Source organism: Orcinus orca, chromosome 4 (genome assembly GCF_937001465.1).
Source record: "Orcinus orca chromosome 4, mOrcOrc1.1, whole genome shotgun sequence".
In the NCBI taxonomy this organism is placed as follows: domain Eukaryota; kingdom Metazoa; phylum Chordata; class Mammalia; order Artiodactyla; family Delphinidae; genus Orcinus; species Orcinus orca.
This window is the reverse complement of record NC_064562.1, coordinates 71,007,308-71,031,712: the sequence shown is the minus strand read 5'-3', so window position 1 is coordinate 71,031,712 and position 24,405 is coordinate 71,007,308. Positions and strand designations below refer to the sequence as shown.

The following is a 24,405-nucleotide window of genomic DNA, read 5'->3' as shown; positions in this document are numbered from 1 at the left end:
TGAATCTTCTGCCTATATTTTTTCTGTATCTTCCTAGATTGTCCCTTAATCATCTTGAGGTCTTTTTTTCCTTAGGTTAGTGACCACAAATGGGAATAGTGAAATTAATTTTGCATTGGGATTTTAATCTTAAAACTGAAACAAGTTTTTAATTGCCTTTTTCTCTGCTTATCAACACAATCCCTTTCACCAATATATTCTAGTAATAGGAAGCATAAATGGAGCAAATGTAGATAACAAGTAAGTCTAGTTATCGTACAGAAACATAGAATTTTTTAGCCTACATAATCTTAGATAATATTTGATATTTCTGTGTCTACTTGTAGAGGAGCAAACAGGACTCTGTATATGATAAAGGATATATCCATAATTATAGGAAATAACTGTCACTGACTTCCATTTATTGTTCTGTTTGCTACACAACTAACAGTTAATAGCTAACAGATATTCTAGAAAGCTAAATAAAATGTTCAAAACTATACCTTCTCTTAGTATAAGGCCCAGATGAGGCCCAAGTTTCAGGTTTAGAAATATACAGAAAAAAATTTTGAGTTGGATTAAAAAGAATTGTTTTCTTTCCCTCAATTGTAATCTAAATACACAGTGTTCTTTTAAATATACTAAAAATCAAATTAATGTGATGTTCCTTCATGATTCTTGAATCTCATTCAGTTTTTCTTTTCTGTGAGAAAACTACTACCATTTTAGTAGAGACCTAATTTACACTTTAATTTTTTAAAGTTTTTTAATCTACTTTTTTTTACATTTTGTCTATGACAGTTACACAGAATGAATGATCATTCAAAATCTCCTATCTGCTGGTCTATGTAACCCTTTTTTTTAAATATAAATGAAAGTCAAAATAGTATTTCAGTTCTTGAATGCTTATACATCTATTACTGTAAAATGAAAGCAGCCCATGGTGTTGGCTGCAGTTTTGTTTGGCTAAAGACATGCTAAAACAGAAAAGAAATTAAGAGTTTCAGCAATAAGGAAAAATTTAAAGAAATGTACTCAGAAAATGACCCAGGAAACTTGAGGAATCAGATAATGGATTTGTATTAACTTATAAAGGGCTCAATGCCTTCACCATATGTGGGAACAAAGAAAAACACAACGTGATATGGTCTTTCCTCCTTACAGATAGGCAGGAGAAACAGCAAGGAGTAGCATGCTTCAATACTTACATGGGTATCACTATGAAACAAGTCTCCATTTTTTCCATGATATATTGAAACTCATTAGGAAAAGCAATAGAGTAATTGTTAACCTCAGACACCGGTCTTAGAAAAGTGATACTCCCCTTAATCAGAATATATAGCCCAGCTTGAATAATGAAGACTGCCATCATGTTTAATAAGGTTAAACAAGAAAAGATGAAATAAAACCATTGGGGAACATCACTTGTTTACATAAATGGCCTCCTTCTTCAGTTATGCTGGCTATGACAATATGCACCAACCTGGAAGACATCTAAGCCCAGGAAAGGCAAATACTACTGCGGCCAGAAGTAGGATGGAACAAACAAATGTATTAAAATCCGGGCTTTAAACCATTTGAAAGTGGAGATAAGATATCCGTATTTGATTCTGCAATGCCAAATACAGTCACTGGCACATAGTAAGTGAATGAATGATAATGCTTATGAATTAATAGGTACAGCCTGTTTTCTCCATTAGACTATGAACAGCATGGAGTTTGTCTTTCATTTCTCCATTTATAATGTACAAAGTACTAGGACAAAATAGATTTACAGTAAGTGTTATTTTGTTGAATAAATGAAAGAGGGCACCAAAAAGTGAGAAAAGTTCAGAAATCATAATCCAGGAAAAAAATTAAGATCCAGAAGTAGAAATAAAGTCAGGTCCCCAGGGATAAGAAGAAAAGTTCAAATACTGGTTTAATTCCAGAAAACCCTTTCACAGGGTTCTAGCATGTGATATTTTTATTATGACTCCTAGCACATTGACATATTTAGTTCTGGACATCTTCTGAGTGTTTTTCTGTATCTAGTACTGGGTTGTGCGTATCTGTGTGTCTGTATGTGGATGTGTTTCTGAGCATGTTAGAGATTTGGAAAAACAAAGGAAGAGTGCATTGGGCATGAACATTACTATCAGTACTCAGAGTTCAAAGGAGAGTCTATAGTCCATTAAGTTCTCAGATTAAAGTCTCACTTAGATTCTATTTTGCTAAAGCCTAAGGAGTACGATTAAACCTTAGATGGGAATCTTAAGGTTAAAATTATTCAGTCAGGCCCAACTTGCTCTAGACATCCTCATATTAGTCCTATGTAATTGTAGTGTGTTCAGATAGCTTAATTCTACAGAAAAATAACTTTTTTTTTGCTTAGAATCAATTCTAAACTATTTATTTTGTATACTCTTCAAAGATGAACTGTATACTTAGTACAGTTTTTTATTCAATCTACCAGCTAGGGTCTGGGTGCATACCTTGAGTTAGAAAGAATGGTAAACACCTTAGCAATGTAAAGGTTTTCTAGAAAAACACTTACACTTTAATTTGTTTATATGTTCACATATGGAGTGGGGTGAATTTACGTTCAAATCAGAGGAAGCATGGCAGATTTTTAAAAACCCTGGAGTGTTTTAAAGTGTTTCAGTCTGTAAGTGAAGATACAAATTTTATACCATTTCCAAATGTTAACCAATGGACTGTGACAAAGTCTTCACTAATTCTTAAAGAAATGAGAAAAATGTAGTAGGTATTTCATAAAACCCAATTTGTTCAATTTAATGGATTATTCTTTATTTGGGGATTATATGCTTATTATTTTTAGTATTAGAATTCTCTCTTTTAATGAAACATAAGTGATAATAGAGGGTAGTTTATGGGTTTTGATTTAGAGAGTGCTTTGAATTTAATTTTCCAATCACTGGTTGATGAGTGGCATAACTAGTCTATATTCTAGGAAATGCCTGTTGGGTTTTGCCTATGAAAAGGAAGGAATGAATGATGTCTCCTGGAATGGACTTGATGTGGCTTCTGAAGTAAACTGTGCACAGTATTTGAACTTCAAGTTCATGTAATTTCAATTATTAATAAGAGAAGAATGGCTGGTGTGTCATGTAGAAACTCAGGAAGGCTGCAAACAAATAGTGTATTAATATTTAATTTTAAGGGCATATAGTCATTTTATGGCAATTTATTATCAACTGATTTGGATAACATGGGTTTAGGCAGTTTAGCTTATGAAAAGGTAGCACTCCCATATTATTTGTAACTAACCTATCTGAATCTTGGAAATAATATCCCATAATAAAAAGCTTTTATTAAAAGAGGTTGGGCTCCTAGGTCATAAGTCTCACAAATAGCTATCAACATACGTAATATATAATTAATATATATGATATTGTTTCTATGAGAAGCACATTTAAGATATAACTGAGGAGGTCTGGTGATCATAGCTCTTTTGTGACAATCCCAAGGATCTAAATCCATACTCTTATAAATGAGGAAATGTTTCTCTTCCTACCACACATTCACTTATTTATTCATTCATTCAACAATTACATTGATCACCATATGCTCTGGAGACTCAACAGTGAACAATAAAGACAACTGCATGTTTCTTAAAGCATACCTATATTTAACATGCTATCATAGGTGGCATACAATCATAAAATTAATATGATATAATATAATTAACATAATATAATGTCAGGTTTGTGACAAGTGCTAGAAAGGAAATATTAAGTCTCTCTTATAGTCTTCCAAAATAGCTATATGAGGCAGGAGGCTCTAGGATTTTGGAAGTCAAAATCTAGGTATATTCAGAATAGCCACTCCATGGAGACTAAGGCATAACAACTCTGAGGTCAGTAAAATAAATAAATGGACCTTAATCAAACTTAAAAGCTTTTGCACAGCAAAGGAAACCACCAATAAAATGAAAAGACAACCTTTGGAATGGGAGAAAATATTTGCAAACAATGTGACAAAGAAGAAGTTAATATCCAAAATCTACAAACAGCTCATACAACTCAATAGCAAAAAAGCAAACAATCTAATCAAAAAATGGGCAGAAAACCTAAGTAGGCATTTTTGCAAAGACATACAGATGGCCAAAAGGCACATGAAAAGATGCTCTACATCTCTTATTATTAGAGAAATGCAAATCAAAACCACAATGAAGTATCACCTCATACCAGTCAGAATGGCTATCATCAAAAAGTCTATAAATAATAAATGCTGGAGAGGGTATGGAGAAAAGGGAACCCTCCTACACTGTTTTTGGTAATGTAAATTGGTGCAGCCACCATGGAAAACAGTTCCCCCAAAAAATTAAACACAGAACTACCAAATGATCCAGCAACCTCACTCCTGGGTATCTATCCAGAAAAAAATGAAAACTCTAATTCGAAAACATACATGCACCTCAATGTTCATAGCAGCACTATCTTCAATAGTCAAGACATGGAAACAACCCAAGTGCCCATCAACAGACGACTGGCTTAAGAAAATGTGTTGTGTGTGTGTGTGTATATATACACACAATGGAATATATATACATACAATGGAATATATATACACATAGTATATATATATACACAATGGAATACTACTCAGCCATAAAATGAATGAAATATTACCATGTGCAAGAACATGGATGGACCTAGAGAATATTATTCTGAGTGAAGTAAGTCAGACAGAGAAATTCAAATAGTATATGATATCACTTATATGTGGAATGTAAAAATAATACAAATGAATCTATATACAAAACAGAAACAGACTCACAAACATAGAAAACAAACTTATGATTACCAAAGGGGAGAACGAGGGAGGGAAAAATTAGGAGTATGGGATTAACAGATACAAACTACTATACATAAAATAGGTGAGCAACAAGGATTTACTATATAGCACAGGGAATTATATTCAATATCTTGTAATAACCTGTAATGAAATATAGTCTGAAAAAAAATAACAATATAACACTTTGCTGTATACCTGAAACTAACACAATATTGTAAATCAACTATACTTCAATTAAAAGAAAGACTTTGAGGTCAGTGGCTTCATGACTTCCTGATAGGTATGTTTCTGCCTTGTTACGTAATGGATCATACCTATTATTATGAGTGCCATAGAACAATATAACAAAAATTCTTAATGAAATCACATTAAAGATTGTGATACAGAGTATCTCGCTCTTAGAAACAAATGAACTATGTGTTTTAACAACCATATGCTTTGACAGCACTATGGCAGCTATTATAAATAGCAATGAAAGTTTAAGGTTTTATTTGACAAAATTGCTAAATTCAAAGTAAAACTTTAGAAAATGCTAAAATTGCATATATTTGCATCATCGGTAATTAATGACTAATGGACAAAAAATTAAAGTAAAATCTATGATCTAACAGCTAACCTCACATTTCACTATTACCAACTGTGATCAGATCAGAAACTAGGAAAACAGAATTTAACCAAATAACCTATAGAGATTTACGAAAATACAGGTAAAAGTAAAGTGGAAATAATTGTTATACTTCAGGAAAAGTTAAATAGAAAGAGATAAAATAATTATAAGATAAAAATTTTATTGAATTATTTCAAATACAAAAATAATTTTGGTGACATTCCAAAACTGAAAATGGAATGCTTTTAGGTTTACGTATCATTATTCAATACCTTTCAGATTAGTGATTCACAAATTCACTGCAGAGTATGGTTACTACCCATTGGAGTAGTAGATGGGGCAACTGATTGTAGATGGGGGCAAGAACTTTCATTTATTGCTACTAAACAGTGCATTTCCCTTTAAAATCATAACAAAATAAACCCCATTGTTATCTGTCTCATAATATTCTAATAAATTTGAAAGCAGATGTTTTTAAGGACACAGATTATTGAAAATAATTTCATCTGCGAAACAGGAACAAATTTAATAGACAGACATTTAAAAGCAACTGCTGTAAAAAAAAAAAAAAAAAGACATGGTTCAAAAGGATGCACCCAATGTTCATTGCAGCACTGTCTACAACAGCAAAACATGGAAGCAACCTAAATGTCCATCAACAGATGAATGGATAAAGAAGATGTGGTATATATATACAATGGAATATTACTCAGCCATTTAAAAAGAATGAAATAATGCCATTTGCAGCAACATGGATGGACCTGGAGATTATCATACTAAGTGAAGTAAGTCAGACAGAGAAAGACAAATATGATATGATATTGCTTATATGCAGAATCTAAAAATGTGATATAAATGAACTTCTTTACAAAACAGAAACAGACTCACAGACTTAGAGAATTAACTATGGTCACCAGGGAAGAAGAGGGGAGAGGGTTAGATTGGGAGTTTGGAATTGACATGTACACACTGCTATATTTAAAATAGATAACCAACAAGGACCTACTGTAAAACAAAAATAAATAAATAAAATAAATAAATAAAAACAACTGCTGTAAAAAAAGTCGTTGATATAGATGAAATGACCACCTTGGAGCTCAGTGTTTATTGCACATGATTGTTTTTATTAACTACAGCACTAAACATATTTCAGATTTAGATAACTAAGAAAAGATTTTCCCTTATGATGTTAAGCTCTATTAAGATTTCCCTTATGTGATCTCCTACATAAATTACTGAATGTAAAAGAAAGACACAGATCTCTGTTATAGAGGGAAATCTATTAAATGTAATAATAGATAATAGAAGAAAAAGCTGTGTAAAGAGAATTATTGTGCCTGTGATCTATTTTTTTCTGAAACTGCCAATTTATCAAACACAATATATAAGATGATTGCTTGCCTTTTTACATGTGTATAGAAAGCACACATCTATGAAGAATTTTCATATGTTCCGTATGCACCTCTTGTCATGTGCAGAGGCAATCACATACTATGTAACACAGGAGGAAACTAATCTCCTCCAGTCATCAAGTGATACCAGCTATGACATTGAGAAATATTAAGATATCAAGCATTTAAACAGTGCTTGTATTTCTCTCCCAGTTCTCCTATGAGGTACGTCAATATTCTCATCTCTAGAAAGATTTAGTAATTGATCTACTTGACCTAATTTACAGAAGGAGGCCATTGCAAAAATGAGCTAAATTTAAAAATCTGCTTGTCTCCGTGGTTGTAACTACATGATAAGAAATTGTCCACAATATAATAGCTGATTCAATTTATAGTTAAAAATAAGTAGATCTGATTTTGGCATCACCAATTACACAGACAACATCCAGAATCCAGTATGTGGGTTTGTTAGCAGTTGTTTTAATATTTATTTAAAGAAAGTATTTCAATAAATGTTAACTGAATATCACATAAATATGTTACACTTTGAGTGACAATTTACATTTTGAAAAGAGGCATTATGTAAAACATGGCTTGACACAAATTTGTCACTGGCAATGGAGAAATAAAACATGAATTTATTGCAATAATGAAAAATATTTTTGAACTTCTGAGGTTTTATAAGTATCGCAGTAGAAGCCTAACGTATCATTGAATATACAAATTGATCACCAGAGTCCACAGACAGCATTGCTATTAGCTACTTCATTATTTTGATAGAATATTTAATGTTACACATCTGTATTTGGAGTTCAAATTTCATTGTTAAAAACTATTACAAGACTTGAACTTCTTTATGTATTTAATTGTATAATGATATAATCTCCAGCCCTACCACTTGTTTTTTAAAAAAGTCAATGAATAACTTGCATCTTTGTATCCTGAGTGTTTAGTATAATTCTAAGCACATAGTTTGATGGATAGATATTTGTTGGAGGAAATGATGAACAAATAAACTATTCAAGAAATTAAGTTCAAAAGCATGATTTCAAAGTTATATGCAAACTCATATAATCTCAAATCAAAATGTTATTTAGAAAATCCACTTGTGCATGTGTGATGCTCAGATTAAGGGAAAAGTTACACTATTTTTTAGAAGACATTCATTCAATATAACTTTCTGTGGGATTTTACATGGCTTCATTCTCTATCCTACCATGTAGCAACAATGATATTATATAGATGTGTAACTAGAGCTAATAAATTATTTATTTATGAGCTAAATAAATTATTTTGTTTCTCATTTATGTAAATGAAAAGGGAATTTCTCTCATTGACCCTTGGAAAAAGTAGATCTGAAATCCTCTCCAACCATAGCTTGCATATCTAAGTCACCTAGTCTCTGCGATAAGAATGTATAATAAGCCTAATAATCCTATAATAAGCCACATATTAGAAACTAATATGGTGGTAATTTCCAGTGACAGACTAGCTAGTTGCTATTATGGTGCCTTAGACAAAATTTCCAGGCATGTGTAAGAAAGTGATTCTTAGGCACTGTTCCATATGTCATTATGACAAAGGGAAAACATATATTTCTTTATTCTTATTTCTCTGTTATCACTGCATCCAGATGTTTTAAAAAGAAAACAAGTTCTTTGAAAAAAATGTTTCCTAAACTATGTTCCACTGAACATTCTTCATGAAGATGTTCATACATATAGTGGGTAAAATATTTCTTGATCAAATTATTTGGGAGACCTGCATGGTCATTAATCTACAAAGGCTTAGTATAATGCATAAGTAGAGAAATATGCTAATTCTACTTCATTTAATATTTTTGAAACTTACTTGAGTATAGAACCCCTCTGGCTTAACACGTGAATTTCCTGTTTCAGACAATCTATTAAATCTACTACTCTACTAAAGTAAAACATCAATTTGGGAAATATGAAGCCTCAGTTTAGGAGTCTTAGCCCTCCTTACATTATCTGCATCCTAAAAGTCTGCCTTGTTTACGAAATACATATTCTTTTTATGGGATGAGCAGGAGAGAGAGATCTCCCATATTTTCATTGCCTTTTCTGTGGCTGACCACATTATACCTTATTACTCCTTTAGAAAAATAGAAATTGGCACCTGTCTTAGTTCAGTGTGCTTTAACAAATACTACAGACTAGGTGGTTTAAACAACAAATATTTATGTCTCACAGTTCTGGAGGCTGGGAAATACAAGATCAAGGCACCAGCAGACCTACTGTCTGATGAGATTCTGCTTCCTGGCTTGTAGATGGACACTTTCTTGCTGTATCCTCATGCGGCTGAGAGAGAAAAAGAGAGGAAGCAAACTTCCCCTGCCTCCTATAAGGGTACTCAACCCATCTTAAGGGTTATACTCTCTTGATTTTACCTCTTGAAGGTCCCACCTCCTAATACCATTGCATCATGATTTCAACATATGAATTTGAGGAAGACACAAACATTGCAAAGATGGTACATAAGAGAATCTTAATTTCAATCTTTTACTGACTGCGTATATGATATTGTAACTTCATGCTCATTTCTACTTTCAAAGAACAACACAACATATATTATAAGTACATGTCAGGAATAAATTTCAGTGCACTAATGAATAAAGCTACCATGAAAATTACTGGTGATTGGCTAGCTAGGAAACACTATCAACATCTGATGACATTATAGCTACCTTCCACCTTCCAGATTAATGACATGCTAATATTACTTTTCGGAACCATTTTAATTTTCCTGACATTAGCATTGAAATTATATGCTACTTTTATCATAATAACCTCAATCTATATATTTTACAAATGTAGAAGTATTGCAAAATTATAAGATGATATAAATGCAATATACTTTCACTGTTAAATTACCTTTAAAAATCCCATTATTCAATCTGGCATCAAAATAAAGTAAACAGTAAACCAGAGAAGCTTGTTTAATGAAATGACTTTATCTCTCAGGATTATACTCATCGTTATGCCTTTAACTGTGAAGACTGGAACTATTTGTGACACAAAGTGAATAATCCTCCATTATTTAAATAATTTGTAATCACAGCACAGCCCGTGATTCTTCAGCTTATTACATATTTGCATGTTATAATCAACTAAAAGTTCATGCATGTCCAACTATACAAAACTCTGTTTAAAATGAAACTTCTCCAACAGCTTTGGCAGCTGTCCTGTCTGGATGTATATAATGTGGAGTGGAATACATGAAGGATTCATGAAGCATATGCACACCATTTCTATTATATATGTCCTAGATCGAATGTTAAGAAATAAAGCTGAATTGGAAGGTATATTCTGAATAAGTTCAGATTCATAACCTATGGCATTCAATATTCACAGTAACATTTTGGAAGTGTTGAAATCATGTAAGGCAATCAAGAAAAGCATTAATTTATCTTAAAGATTGTAAAAACTATTACTCAACAGTAAAGACTGCCTTACTCTTTTGTGTCTATATTTTTGTATCTATAACTTGCTTCTAAACAAGAGACTTGGCTTATGATGCATAGGGACTTTCAGGACCAGGTCAGCAAACACAAGGGTGATTTTCTTGGCCTCTAAGGAAACAATGAGCTTATAGGATACTGTTAGTCTTCTTACTCATAATAACTAGATGTATACCAAAATACGCAAAGAAGCGTGGAGGCACATGGATATTTGTCTTACAGAACAGAATGATGGTAATCAAAAGATGTAGAATCACTGATTACAATGAAGTCTAAAATATAAGAATAGTGGGACATATAATAGTAAGATTTTAAATAAGTCAAATAGACCAATTAAATATGATTATCAAATAGAATTTAAATAAATCAAAGAGACCACTCAAATAAAATTATTGAATGCTGGGTAAAATTCATACGCATTGTAGAAATCAGGCTTTAGAAACATGATGGAAATTATGTACTGAAACAACTAATTTCACTGCAAATTTCTGGAATAAACATTTCACATTAGTAATTATTTTTATAACTAAATAAATTTTATATGAGAAAACAACTTTATACTTAGGGAAATGCTTCCTTATCAGAATTCCCAAGAGACACTAACTGAGATGACACCAACTTTTTTTTTCTTTTTTTAAGCTGCTCTCCTTATAGCAGAGATGGTCACCAACAGCTAGAGCTACACTTATACTGTATGATTTTACCCTCCTTCCTCAATCCGGCTGGGTATATTTGAATAAGTGATGGTCAGCAGAACCAAGTGGAAATCTTTCTATGTGGAATTTGGAACATCCCCAGTCAGCCTGAGCTGGTCTTTTAAATACAGGCAATCAAATCTGGAATTGAGTGAAAGCCATGTGAAACTGAAGCAAAGAAATCTGGTTTGCTGAGAAAATAACAAAGAAATGACTAGTCAAAGGTAGGAACCAGAGAGAGGTGAACATCAGATCATGAAAGGTTGCCCAATCCCTTGGTTTCATTTTTTTCAAGAGCTCAATTGATATTGGGTTCTGTGAGTTAAACAGGCATCATGCTAAACATTGCATCATTACCTCATTCTAATAGGCATAAGAACATTGTGCAGTAGGTAGTATTATACATAATTTATAAATGAGGAAATGGAGACACAGAGTGATTAACTTGTTACACATTAGGTAGTAAGGTGTGGAGTTAGATTCTGAATCTAGATTGGCTGATTTCAAAGTCTCCATGTTTTTTTGGTTTTTTTTTGCGGTACGTGGGCCTCTCACTGTTGTGGCTTCTCCCGTTGAGGAGCACAGGCTCCGGACGTGCAGGCTCAGTGGCCATGGCTCATGGGCCCAGTCGCTCCGCGGCATGTGGGATCGTCCCGGACCAGGGCACAAACCCGTGTCCTCTGCATCGGCAGGCGGACGCTCAGCCACTGTGCCACCAGGGAAGCCCTCAAAGTCTCCATGTTAACCATAATGCCTTTATGGAGGCAAATATGTATACAAATTAGTTATTTGGATTGAACTCAATAGAGAGCGGGGCCCAGAGTTGTGTATATGTTTGTGCAGACTGTATGTTTCACAACTCTAGGAGACATTATTCAAACTTATCTGATTACCTGAGGAGAGGAAGTGAGTCCTGTATATCAATGTAATCTCACTATTTGGCACATAATAGTCTTTTGGTAAACTTAATTGTATAATAAAAATAAAGTATTCTTGGTTCAAGCTTACATGACACCAAATAAATAAGAACCCCTAAATCCAAACTTTGGTGTATCTTTTTACTATTCTATTTTAGCCAAAAATGTATAGCCTTTTGCGTCTAAACAACCACCACTTCCGACAGATTCAGATGCCTAGTTATGTATCAATCAGTGGCAGATGCGATTAATGTGAATTTATATTTGAGGCATAGAGCAAAGTGCTAGAGATAACATAAAGGTCTTTACACTGGAGAAGCTTACAGTAGTCATACACAAACACTGGTAACACTACAAATATCTAATTTTTAGTGTGTTCAATACACAGGAAGTGCTGGATTTTGATTCAGCCTAGGAAGTGGTCATCCTTCCAGGTGGTAATGGAAAAAAATGATTAGTATTAAGATGGGTTATATGGAGGGTGGAAGGTGGAGTATTTCAAGCAATCCGTGCAAAACACTAGGGGTAGAAATTTATATGAATCTTTTGGGGAGTTACGAAGAGAGAAGTCAGTTCATTTGGGGGGAAGTGTGTTGGTATATAAGATCACAAAGATACCAGCCCCAGGGTCCAGAGGACAGAGTTTCCAGGCTGAGCAGTACGGACCATCATTTTCTGCATTAGTGCAAACAGTGAGTGGCATAAAAGAAAAATAAAAGAGTGAGAGAGAGAGGGAGAGAGAACAAGGCAATGAATAGCAAAAGCCTCAAAAAACTTCAAACGCCAGAGGAGTCTTGAGCATTCTCTCTCCCTGTGCTGCCTTTAATGGAAATAATCAACAGGAATGCTGGATGATTACAGTATATATTTTCTCTGTGGGAGAGGGAGATTATCTACTCAGAACCATAAAGCATTTTGCTTGCAAAATTAATTCAAATTGACTTGCATGGGAGCAGTCATATGAATTGAAAACAGCTGAAGAATGGTTAAAAAAACATCATGATAAACAGCAATCAAACCACTAGGAAAATACCTGGTGTTTGGCCCCTGGGGACCTCCGCAAAGCTGTTTTATTTAACATCTTCATTGATGAATGGGAAGATGAAAGTAAAAAAAAAAAAAATCATTATAGTCACATATGGAAACTGGAGTAAATATCAATGAGAGCAGAGAATTTTTTTTCAGAAGAAGAAGGATTTTAAGTCCAGATTTTACATGGAGTAAATCATTTCACAGAGAACCTCTAGATAGAGACCCAGAAATCTCCGTATACATAATGGGGAAAAGGAAAACATGAGTACCCAATATGAAACAGGTGGGAATAATATTGGGAAATGGCTGTTTGAAGTAAGTGGGTGCACAGGTGTCTGACATCACAGGTAAGGTGACAGTAACATATATAACCCTTTAGAAATAACCTGAAACTCTGCTCACATGTATGCTCCTGGCTTCTTATACAGACCAATAGAGAATGTCGTCTAAAAGGAGCAGATCAGGAGAATTAAGTGTTTGGATAGAAAGCTAGTCTAGGTGATGAGTATGGATAACATAGCTGTACACACTGTGATCTGGAGAAAAAATAGATAGGGGTTGGGATGGAGAGAATAAGGATTTCACAGCATAATCTGCTAATGGAAGAACAGTTAATCTTTGAACCATACTTTCCTGAGGAAATAAGACTTAAACTGCAGTTTGAAGGATGAGGTCTTTAGCTAGTCTATTGCAGTTAGGGTAAGAAGAAGGATTAACAAGAGGATATCATGAATAGAGGCCATTTTCCAGTTTATGTTTGTGAGTTTCCCTATAATGCAGGAGTGTTTTGAGAGACTGTAAAGAAGAAAATATAGGCACTGTTTTATAGTGACTTTAAATATATAAACAGAGTGACACCTAGTAAACAAATAGTATATGCATGTCTCAATCCTACCTTGAATGAATACACTGTGACTGTTGCTAATACATTCAATATATAGCAAAGGCAAAATACAACATTTGTCTCATATGGCAAAGCAGAACTGCACATTTTAAAAAACTTTCTTCATAATTGCTTAGTTTCTATGTGGGAAATCTAAATGTGAAACTGTGCTTCATCTAAACTTCAGTGTATGCTAAGTGACTGTCTTGAATTCCTTAAATTATTTATATTAATTACCTCACGGGTTGGGTGTGCTTTTCGTTTTTCTAAAAAATAATGGATACAAAACTACTTTGGAATAGGATTGTTCTTCATTATACTGGCATTTGCATTATAAAGTATAATATCCATTCCCTTTAGAATTCTTTTCTATCACTGTCCAAATAAAGAGCTTTTCTATATCCACTAATGTGTTCTTTTTTCCCCTTCAGCATAACTTTAATCTTTATTAGCCTCTCCATGCTCAGCGTGGGCCTCAGTGCTTGTCATTATCTTTCCTCTCCTTTGGTAGAAAGCAAAGCCAAAACAAGGTTCTGTCAAAACATCCTGATCATAACCAAAATATATGAGATTAGCAGTGTTCAAATACTTCTCCTCATTCTTTGCCTTTAAGTTTGGGGAGGAGGAATCACACACAAAACTCTCACATACACTTTTACCAAAATCTGAGTATCAGAAAATCCAGTTTAAGTTTCTCTTGATTCAAGAGAATCCACATAAAACACTAATGATGGATTCACAGTCCATTCTGAGTGATCTAAACTTGAGTTATTTTCAACTTCAAAAGTAAACACAGATTCTCTGTCTCAAAGAAATCAGAAAATAGAACAAACTGACACTAAAACAAGAAAAGCCATAAACTCCTGTTTTGAAGTGACTTTATGTAGGACTATTGCTTGCTCTTTCTCCCCTAGGCAGAGAGCAGGTTACACTGTCTCCATTTTAGTACAAATATGATTTAAGTCAATATTCTGAAATCTCTCTCAAATGAATAAGTTATTTTGAATGATCCTAATACCCCCTAAGATCAGCGTAAGAAAAGACTGCAAAAATAATGTTTATCTTCTTTGAATGGAATAGGAAAAGAGAGCAAAAATAAAATCAGAATTTGCAATACGATTCAGAGGTGACAGCCAGGGGAATGTGATGGCTTGCCCACTGTGTGAACAGGAAGTACAAAGGACTCAGTGGGGAAAAGGCTTTCTGCCAAAGCAAAGAAGGCAGGTCTATCTTGTGATCTTTTGTAACAACAACATATGGAAAAAGAGCAACAGTGAAATTTCTAAAACGTTAAGAGCATAATCTTCTCTAAACAAACACGACAGCCATTCATTTTATTCTTATAAGAATGTTTTGAAAACCCTTGCTCAAAATTTGCAGGAAACAATGCTATTAACATGAATGATTAGACTATATAAATTAATCAACATTAAATGTTCCAGAAGGTGAATGAAATAATGCTACTGTAATGAGAAGGAAGCAAAGTACATCTTCAGGGTGTGTACAGATAGGACAGGGAATGTTCTGTATGATACTACAATGGTAAACACATATTATTATGTATTTGTTAAAACCCAGAGAATGTACAAGAGAAAGAGTGAACTTTAATATAAACCTGGAATTTACCTAATAATAATGTATCAACATTGCCTGGTCTATTGTAACAAATGTACCACACTAATGCAACATGCTAATAGTGAAAAAAGGGTAAGGAGGAATATTGAAGTTGTGTATAAGAACTCTGCATACCTTCTGCTCACTTTTATGCAAACCCAAAACTTCTCTAAAAAAATTAAGTATATTAATTTTTAAAAATAAGGCAATGGTTAAAAAAGTAACAAGTATTTTAAGACAAAATCTTATGTAAATATAAAAAAAGAGGGTTGACAATAGAGTCAATCATGAAATAAATTAATTCTCAACGCCTCTTAATTATTCCTTATTCACAATTACAAATTACTATTACTGTTAGAATTATGTCCTAATGGGTTGAGGCTGAAAAAGTTTGAGAACCTCAGTGTAAAATACTAACAAAAGGTGCTCTGGAGGAAAAAAATATTTACTCAAATAGGCAGTGAAATTTAGAATTGAGGGTAACTATGCACATTATACAACAATTAAGCCAGAAGTCAGTCTGTGTTTTGCTTATTTGTTTTTATTTCTGTCTACAATTAAAGATCAGTTCTGGGAGAAAAAAACAATTGACAAACCCTCCCCTTAATTTTATTCAAAGTGAAATTAGAGTACTGGGTCCCACATTTGGGAGTTGAGGCATAAAAACTCTTAAGAGTTTATTTACTTCATTTGAACAGTCAAATGCCAAAGAGATACCTGAGTGGTTGTTGCTTTTAACCACCAAACTGTTGCTTTCTGGTTGTGTTTGAAAACAGCAATACAAAAGTAGCTTTTTAACCAACCATCATCTTTTCTACTTCTTTAGTGGTTGAGTGATGATGTGGTGCATTCAAATACATTATCTTACTTTATCCTAAAACAACACTGCAAGATAGATGATATAATAGCCACCCATCCTTGCTTAACAGACAGGAAAGCGGAGATTCACACAGGTCCCAAAAATAATAGAGTGAATTACAGATATAGCTGGGAGTCAAGTTAATTCATCCTTTTCATTATCTATCTACCTTTTATATAATTATTTAATTATATATATATATTTGTTATATACACAATATAACAATGCAACTTATATATTTGAGCATCTATGTGCTATATACATTTTTCCAAAAATGTATTATGATCTAGCAATTAATAGCATGTGACCCACTCCACCTCATTTAAAACTTTCTTTGAGGTGAATTTTCTCTTCAGCATGAATTCCTCTCTTACATGAACTAGAAGTCTGAGAACCATCCAGAACCTATGTCTCTGGAGACCTACCTATTTGTAGGAGTTCACCTCTGGTTTAAAATAATCAGTATCCTGGAAGACCTGGGTTTAAAATGGCCTCAGTCTCTTACCAACTGCATAAACTTGGGAAAATCACTTACCCTTACTGAGCCTCATTTTCTTCATCTACAAAAAAATACTAAATATCTCTTTTTACATTGTCATTGTCAGTACTAAATGAATTTACATACTAAATGAAAGAGTATTTTTTTCATGGCAAGACAATGAGAAACAATGATATGACAGCACATGTGCCAAATGCAATACATGTGTTGCTCCCATTTATGTCACAAGCTACTTTAATGACCTTGAGAGAATACTGTCACCTCTCTGCCACTTTCATACAAGTATAGAAAGAAAATAATAGAATGCATTTCATTTATCACATTGCTCTAACACTCTGATAACTCATTCTCAAAATATCAACACTGCCCCAAGCTCCAGGGTATCAGGGACTTTTGCTTGTTTTCTTCACTTACTATCTTCACTACCGTAACCCTGGTTATAGTAGGCACTGACTCTTCTTCACTACTATAACTAACTACCAAAACTAGGCACAAACTAAGTAAGGCACACTCTTAGAAGAGTTCAAGCCACAAACTAAGTGTCTAATATATATCTGTTGAATGAACGAATGCAGCAAGTTTGCATGAAAGCAAACTTTGCTGTAACATAGTACTCCTAGATATGTACAGAAAAAAAAAAAAGGAAGGAGGCTTCAAGTTATTACCATGAGGCAGAAGACACTCACACATACACCCACTGTCTACCTCATACATTGTAGCTACAAAGCACATGCTGAAGCCCAAATTCAAATGATGTGCCGTAACTGAGGTGAAGTACTCAAACAAAAACTAGGAAGAAACAGTCTCAGCATGTAACACAAGAGAAGTTTTTTAAAGTCCCTCCTAAAACAGAAGAAAAAACCGATGCTTGTGCAGTATTAAAAAATGACTCCATGATAATGCCAACATTGCAGACCAACAACTTAAATGACCGAAGAGCAGCAGGTAGAAATTGAGTCAGATAGGAGAATTTGCTTACTCTCTTCCAATTGCAGCCTTTACTCAGCTTTGGGCTGTTGAGGTCATAGAAAGCTGCTAGCTCTGGCTTTCTGAAACTTCCAACTAAACAGAGAAGCTGGAAATTCAGACTTTATATGAAATCTCCCAATCTTTAAATGCTGACAATGAATTCATACAGATATAGTCAAAAAACTAACAAAGAAACACAAAAACATGATTGACTGATGGATCTTTTAATATGAGGAGAACAGAAATGCAGCAGAAGATCAAAGAAAGGATGTTTACTGGGTGCCAACACTGTGCCCAGTTCTACCCTCAGTCCCACTTATTTAATCTTCATGCAAAACTACATCTCAGTAATGTATGTCCCATTTCATAAATTAACAAACAAACAGTTATCCTTCTAATAAAAATTTATTGAAGTTCTATTATATGCCAGGAACTGAGCCTAGTTTTAGAAACACTGTACAGTGGTAAATATGAGATTGCCATAAGAAATCTAAAAGCTTAAAAGCAAAGAAAAAGTATGACAGGTGCAATGACTGTTTCTAAGAGGTGTATGGAATGTGTGCCTGACTACAAGGGATGAATAGGGTTTCTCTAAGTTACTTGCCCAATTCTTAGGCCTAGATTTAGGGTACTATTTTTATCGGTCTAAGAAATAAAGTAATAAAACATTCATTCTTAAGGCCTGAGGTTCAGGAAATGTTCTGAAAAAAAGAATATTCTTCTTTACTTAATACAGTAAAGGCTTTCAGACTGGGGGAGCTCTAAATCAGACAAGTCAAGACAGCCTTACAAGAGCATTCTTTCATGGAGTTATCAGGTTATATATAATGACAATCCTCTGAGATCAAGTCTTTGAAGAGTCTCCTACCTGACTCTGCCCACCCTAGTGCCTGCCAGACTGCTGTTTTTCACCCTGACAACAGATTTTTGGTTTTGTCCAAGGCTACACTAAAGAGCTGGAGTGGCAGAAAAGGACACAGGGCACCTTGAAATGCCACAAACTTGTTGTTCTAATAAGATTTAGTCCTTTTTTCTGACTAAATGTTCCCTGGATTGCTCCAAGATTTTGGTTAATTTCCAGAGTTCTGAAAAGTTGATTCTTATAATATTTTCCACTTTTCTCATGGCTTTCATGGAAGAGAAAATTTTCAGATGTCCCTATTCCAAAATTTTTGCTGATATCACACCAGTGATCTACATTTCACTTAGAGTTAGATTTCTTATCTAATCCTAAATGACTCAGCCTAATAACAATATATAAAAAGTATATATATACTTTCTTCATTTTGCATGTGGGTGACATAGCATCAATATAACACCTGAATTCCACATGTATTCCTCATACTCGGATAAGTGCACATTCACTAAGTTTCTCTAGTTTAACTTCTTTTTCTTCAGTATTAACATCAGGAATTAGCTATGTCAAAAGAAACATCACTCAAAAAATTACAAGAGTTTTGAAAAAATACTCATTTAAAAATCTGAACAAAATTAACACTATACTAACAATTATACAGAAAGTAAAAGAAAGGAGGAAGTTGTTAGAATGACTGGAAATAGCCCATTTTTGATAAAAAGATTATGTTTTTATAAAGGAGTCAATTGTGCTTTACGCAGAAATCACATACAAAATTGAGTAATTTCCCTAAAAATGTCTAGTTACAAGAACAACTACAACATCAGATTTACCCTCAGAGTTACACTCTGTCAAACCTTGTCTGAATAACTTCTGAATGGAAAAAGGAGGAACACAAAACTAAACTCAGAGAGATTCAAAGAGAATATGACATATTTTCTCACTTTTAAAAAATTAATTTCAACCCAATATGTCAGCCATCTTCTCAGGAAGGGCAATTTAAGATATTTATGAAATAAATCATTTTTGATATGTGAAAAAATGTAGAGTACAAAATATATTTACAGGTTCTCATAGATGGATGTTAGCCAGCCATCTTCCTGTATAGGGGTGGTGAAAGATGAAAGAAAGACAGTAACTCAGAGGTGGTGAGTGAGGGGAAGGATAAAGAAAGAATGGAGAAAGGAAGAGCATAAGAAAGATAAAAGACAGATTAAGAGAATATATATATCTTTATGTTGGCACTGGCTATATCTGAGTAAGGCAATTTGTTTTTCATTTGGCTTATCTTCATGTTTTAATATCTTAACAATCTACTTGTATTACTTTATTTATATTATACCTCTAAATGTAACCATAATATTTACAACCAAAAAGAAATACCAACTTAATGAAAAAAGAGAAAGCACACTGAGATGAGGATATTAACATATAAATTATTATGCATTAGAACAATTAATACTACTTGTCTTATTTCCACAGAAAGAATGTTCTAAATAAAGGACCAATTAAAACATCTGTTATACTCATCAATTAGAAAAAAATTTTAAGTTTTGGTTATTTGGGTTGTTATAACCAGATTTGGTATAATATTAAATTACTTAATTAAATTGAAATTAACCTTCAAAGTCATATGAAGTATTACTAGTGTGCATAATCTTCTAATTAACTGCATATATACACTGTATAATAAAGTTTTAAGCATTCAAATTGTTTAACAATACTTTTCTTTTAAATGGAGGATTGAAAATATTATTTGTTTCTGTCACAAGGTGATTTGATTATTTTTACTTTTCTTTTTTATATATTTTATTTTTTATTATAAAAATCCATGTGTGTTTTATTTTATTTTTTATTTTTATTTTATATTGGAGTATAGTTGATTAACAATGTTGTGTTAGTTTCAGGTGTACAGCAAAGTGATTCAGTTACACATATACATGTAACTATTCTTTTTTAAATTCTTTTCCCATTTAGGTTATTATAGACTATTGAGCAGAGTTGGTTCAATAATGATGTTGGGTAGTTTTAGCTTGAAAATTAAAAAAAATTTAAATATTAAAGTCATTATATAATAAAAATATTCTATCAAAGTCTAGATTGTTTTCAATATAATAGTCATGCAATACAGTTAATGTTTTCTATGTAATACAATGATTTTATGTCACAATATTTTACTTATGTTTTCATTTTCCATCTGATAATATGGATGTGTTTTTAATTAAGTATGAGATAATGGAATACTTTTTATATAATCTATGTATTAAGATTCTTAGTACTATAAATATATTAATAGGTATATTGTTAAAAAATGGCTTACCTAATTTTCATCCCAAAGAAGTTATTTTTAATGTACACCATAAAATAATTTAGTAATAAAAAAACAATGGTTGATTATAAAAATCTTCCAATGGAGCATCTTTTCTGAAAGTTCTCAATAGAGAAAAATTCAAGAATTAAAAGAAAACCTTTAAATGATGAATAATCTGAGACATTTTTAATTTCAATGGAATTTAAAGGAATTTCTTATAATATTTTAATTCCCTAATGTAGTAAATTAAACACATAATAAGTTGGTTCCAGTGTTTGATTCAACACTGTCATTGACACATGAACTTTTATTTCCTATTCAATATAAACAAGATAAGGGCAAATTAGCAGCAAATCTTTGCTTTTTTCTTAGCTCTTCTTCTTCTTCTTCTTCTTTTTTTTTTTTTTTAAAGATAAACCAATTCTAAAAATGTGTTGGTTGCTTCAATCTGAAACTCTCCTGAATGCTGAAGAAACTTCACATTTCTTTACGGAGAAATATTCAGAGAGGAAAATAATATATTTGTTTTTCAGTAATAAAAATCTCTTCCCAATTTGCTTGCTTTTCCCAGTCAAAGCTAATTTGAAGTCTCCTCACTCCCCTTCACACACACCCCTCTTTTCTTAACATCAAATATGTCCAGAGAATTTACAACTATATGATATTTAAGATGATGTCTATTCAAGTAGTTTAAGTTGTAGGGAAAATTTTATAAAGGCTTACCCCATTTTTTGGAAAAGCAATCCATCCCAAATCCCCCATGACAGTCCGTGAATCCAACAAATTCACTAAAAGAGAAAGAAAACAAACTGAGTCAAATATACAAAAATATATCACTATTTTCATAGTGTTATTAAAAGCACATATTACATCCATAACTGAAAGTAAATTGAGCATTCATTATGATGAATACAAGAGTTATAATTTGAAGAAAACATTATTAGGATGTAAGAGAATAAGTGATTTTGAATAATTATTTGGAGAAAAATAACAACAAAAGTATATAAACAAGTTATTACCCTAAGTGCTTTTTTTTTGGTCAAACAGGAATAAAGGAAAAGAATTAATAAGAAAAAGAAAAAAAGGAAAGGTCCACAGAAAACCATGAGGACCATGTCTATTTTTTAAAGATGCTGGTTCTTGGGATTAAGCTGCAGCTGTAAAGTTGGGGCTAAATATACTCTATTTTCTTCTGGAAAGCTGTTATAAAGGCAATGAACAAATAATTTACATTAAACAACAATAAACTATTCCCAAGTTTGTAAGATTTTTTGTGATATTAACCAAAATCTGTAATCCAAATTGCAAATTTAATTAAGAAATAAATCTATACACTCTTAACCAAGCCTAGGAAATGCAGCAGCTCTTAAGGTTGTTGCAATAGCTAGGTGCTCATTGCATTCCCAAAGATACTTTCTATTTATATATAACTATAGTCCAAAATGTGTTTTTTACAAAACTGTTAGCTACATTTTGAAAGGCAGAACTCAATTAGGGCTGGGTATCCTAACATATTAGTAACTCCCAAGATGGAAGTCCGAACATCATCATTGCAAAAGAAAGCAATGGAAGAGTATGCACATGCCCATGCACCAACATTCGCACACTCACAAACTTGCACATACTCACACACAGATACATAGACACTCATGGAGTTTATATTTCAACAGGTTCACCTACTGTCCCTCTGAAATTAAAGTAGTTTAAAAGTGTGCTAGGCAGAGAGGCTGCCTAAAATCACACTAAGTTCACAGACACCCCCAAACACACCACTGGACGCGGTATGCCCACCAGAAAGACAAAATCCAGCCTCATCCACCAGAACACAGGCACCAGTCCCCTCCACCAGGAAGCCTACACAACCCACTGAACCAACCTTACCCAATGGGGGCAGACAAAAAAAACAACAACCTGCGACAAAAACCTGGAGCCTGCGAAAAGGAGACCCCAAACACAGTAAGTTAAGCAAAATAAGACAAAGGAATATGCAGCAGATGAAGGAGCAAGGTAAAAACCCACCAGATCAAACAAATGAAGAGGAAATAGGCAGTCTACCTGAAAAAGAATTCAGAGTAATGATAGTAAAGATGATCCAAAATCTTGGAAATAGAATGGAGAAAATATAAGAAACGTTTAACAAGGACCTAGAAGAACTAAAGAGCAAACAAATAATGATAAACAACACAATAAATGAAATTAAAAATTCTCTAGAAAGAATCAATGGCAGAATAACTGAAGCAGAACAACAGATAAGTGACCCAGAAAACAAAATAGTGGAAATAACTACCAGAGGGCAGAATAAAGAAAAAAGAATGAAAATAATTGAGGACAGTCTCAGAGAACTCAGCAACAATATTAAATGCACCAACATTTGAATTAAAGGGGTCCCAGAAGAAGAAGAGAAAGAGAAAGGGACTGAAAAATATTTGAAAAGATTATATTAGAGAAATATTTGAAGAGATTATTTGAAGAGAAAATGTCCCTGATAGGGGAAAGGAAATAGTCAGTCAAGTCCAGGAAGCACAGAGAGTCCCATACAGGAGAAATCCAAGGAGAAACATACCAAGACACATATAAATCAAGCTATCAAAAATTACATACAAAGAAGAAATATTAAAAGCAACAAGGGAAAAGCAAGAAATAACATATAAGGGAATCCCCATAAGGTTAACAACTTATCTTTCAGAAGAAACTCTGCAAGCCAGAAGGGAGTGGCAGGACACATTTAAAGCGATGAAAGGGAAAAACCTACAACCAAGATTACTCTATCCAGGAAGGATCTCATTCAGATTTGCCGGAGAAGTTAAAAACTTTCAGACAAGCAAAAGTTAAGAGAATTCAGCACCACCAAACCAGCTTTACAGCAAATATTAAAGGAACTTCTCTACACAGGAAACACAAGACAAGGAAAAGACCTACAATAACAAACACAAAACAATTAAGAAAATGGTAATAGGAACATATATATCAATAATTACCTTAAATGTAAATGGATTAAATGCTCCAACCAAAAGACACAGACTGGCTGAATGGATACAAAAACATGACCTGTATATATGCTGTCTACATGAGACCCACTTCAGACCTAGGGACACAAACAGACTGAAAGTGGGGGGATAAAAAAAAGTATTCCAGGCAAATGGAAATCAAAAGAAAGCTGGAGTAAAAATTCTCATAACAGGCAAAATAGACTTTAAAATAAACACAATTACAAGAGACAAAGAAGGGCACTATATAATGATCAAGGGATCAATCTAAGAAGAAAGTATAACAATTGTAAATATTTATGCACCCAACATAAGAGCACCTCAATACATAAGGCAAATGCTAACAGCCATAAAAGGGGAAATCGACAGTGACATAATCATAGTAGGGGACTTCAACACCACAGTTTCACCAATGGACAGATCAACCAAAATGAAAATAAATAAGGAAACACAATATTTAAATGATACATTAAACAAGATGGACTTAATTGATATTTATAGGACATTCCATCCAAAAACAAAAGA

The 24,405-nt window shown here is 33.2% G+C and overlaps 1 protein-coding gene across 13 annotated transcripts in view; it reads right to left on the bottom strand.

The window, feature by feature from the left end:
- The window catches only part of EPHA5 (EPH receptor A5), a 330,528-nt gene that overhangs the window by 278,790 nt on the left and 27,333 nt on the right, over window positions 1–24,405 (bottom strand). For all 13 annotated transcript variants that reach the window (XM_033425569.2, XM_033425564.2, XM_012532520.2 and 10 more), the window contains exon 2: window positions 21,617–21,681. In XM_033425569.2, the coding sequence (XP_033281460.1) occupies window positions 21,617–21,681 (65 nt within the window). The remainder of the gene's footprint in view (window positions 1–21,616; window positions 21,682–24,405) is intronic.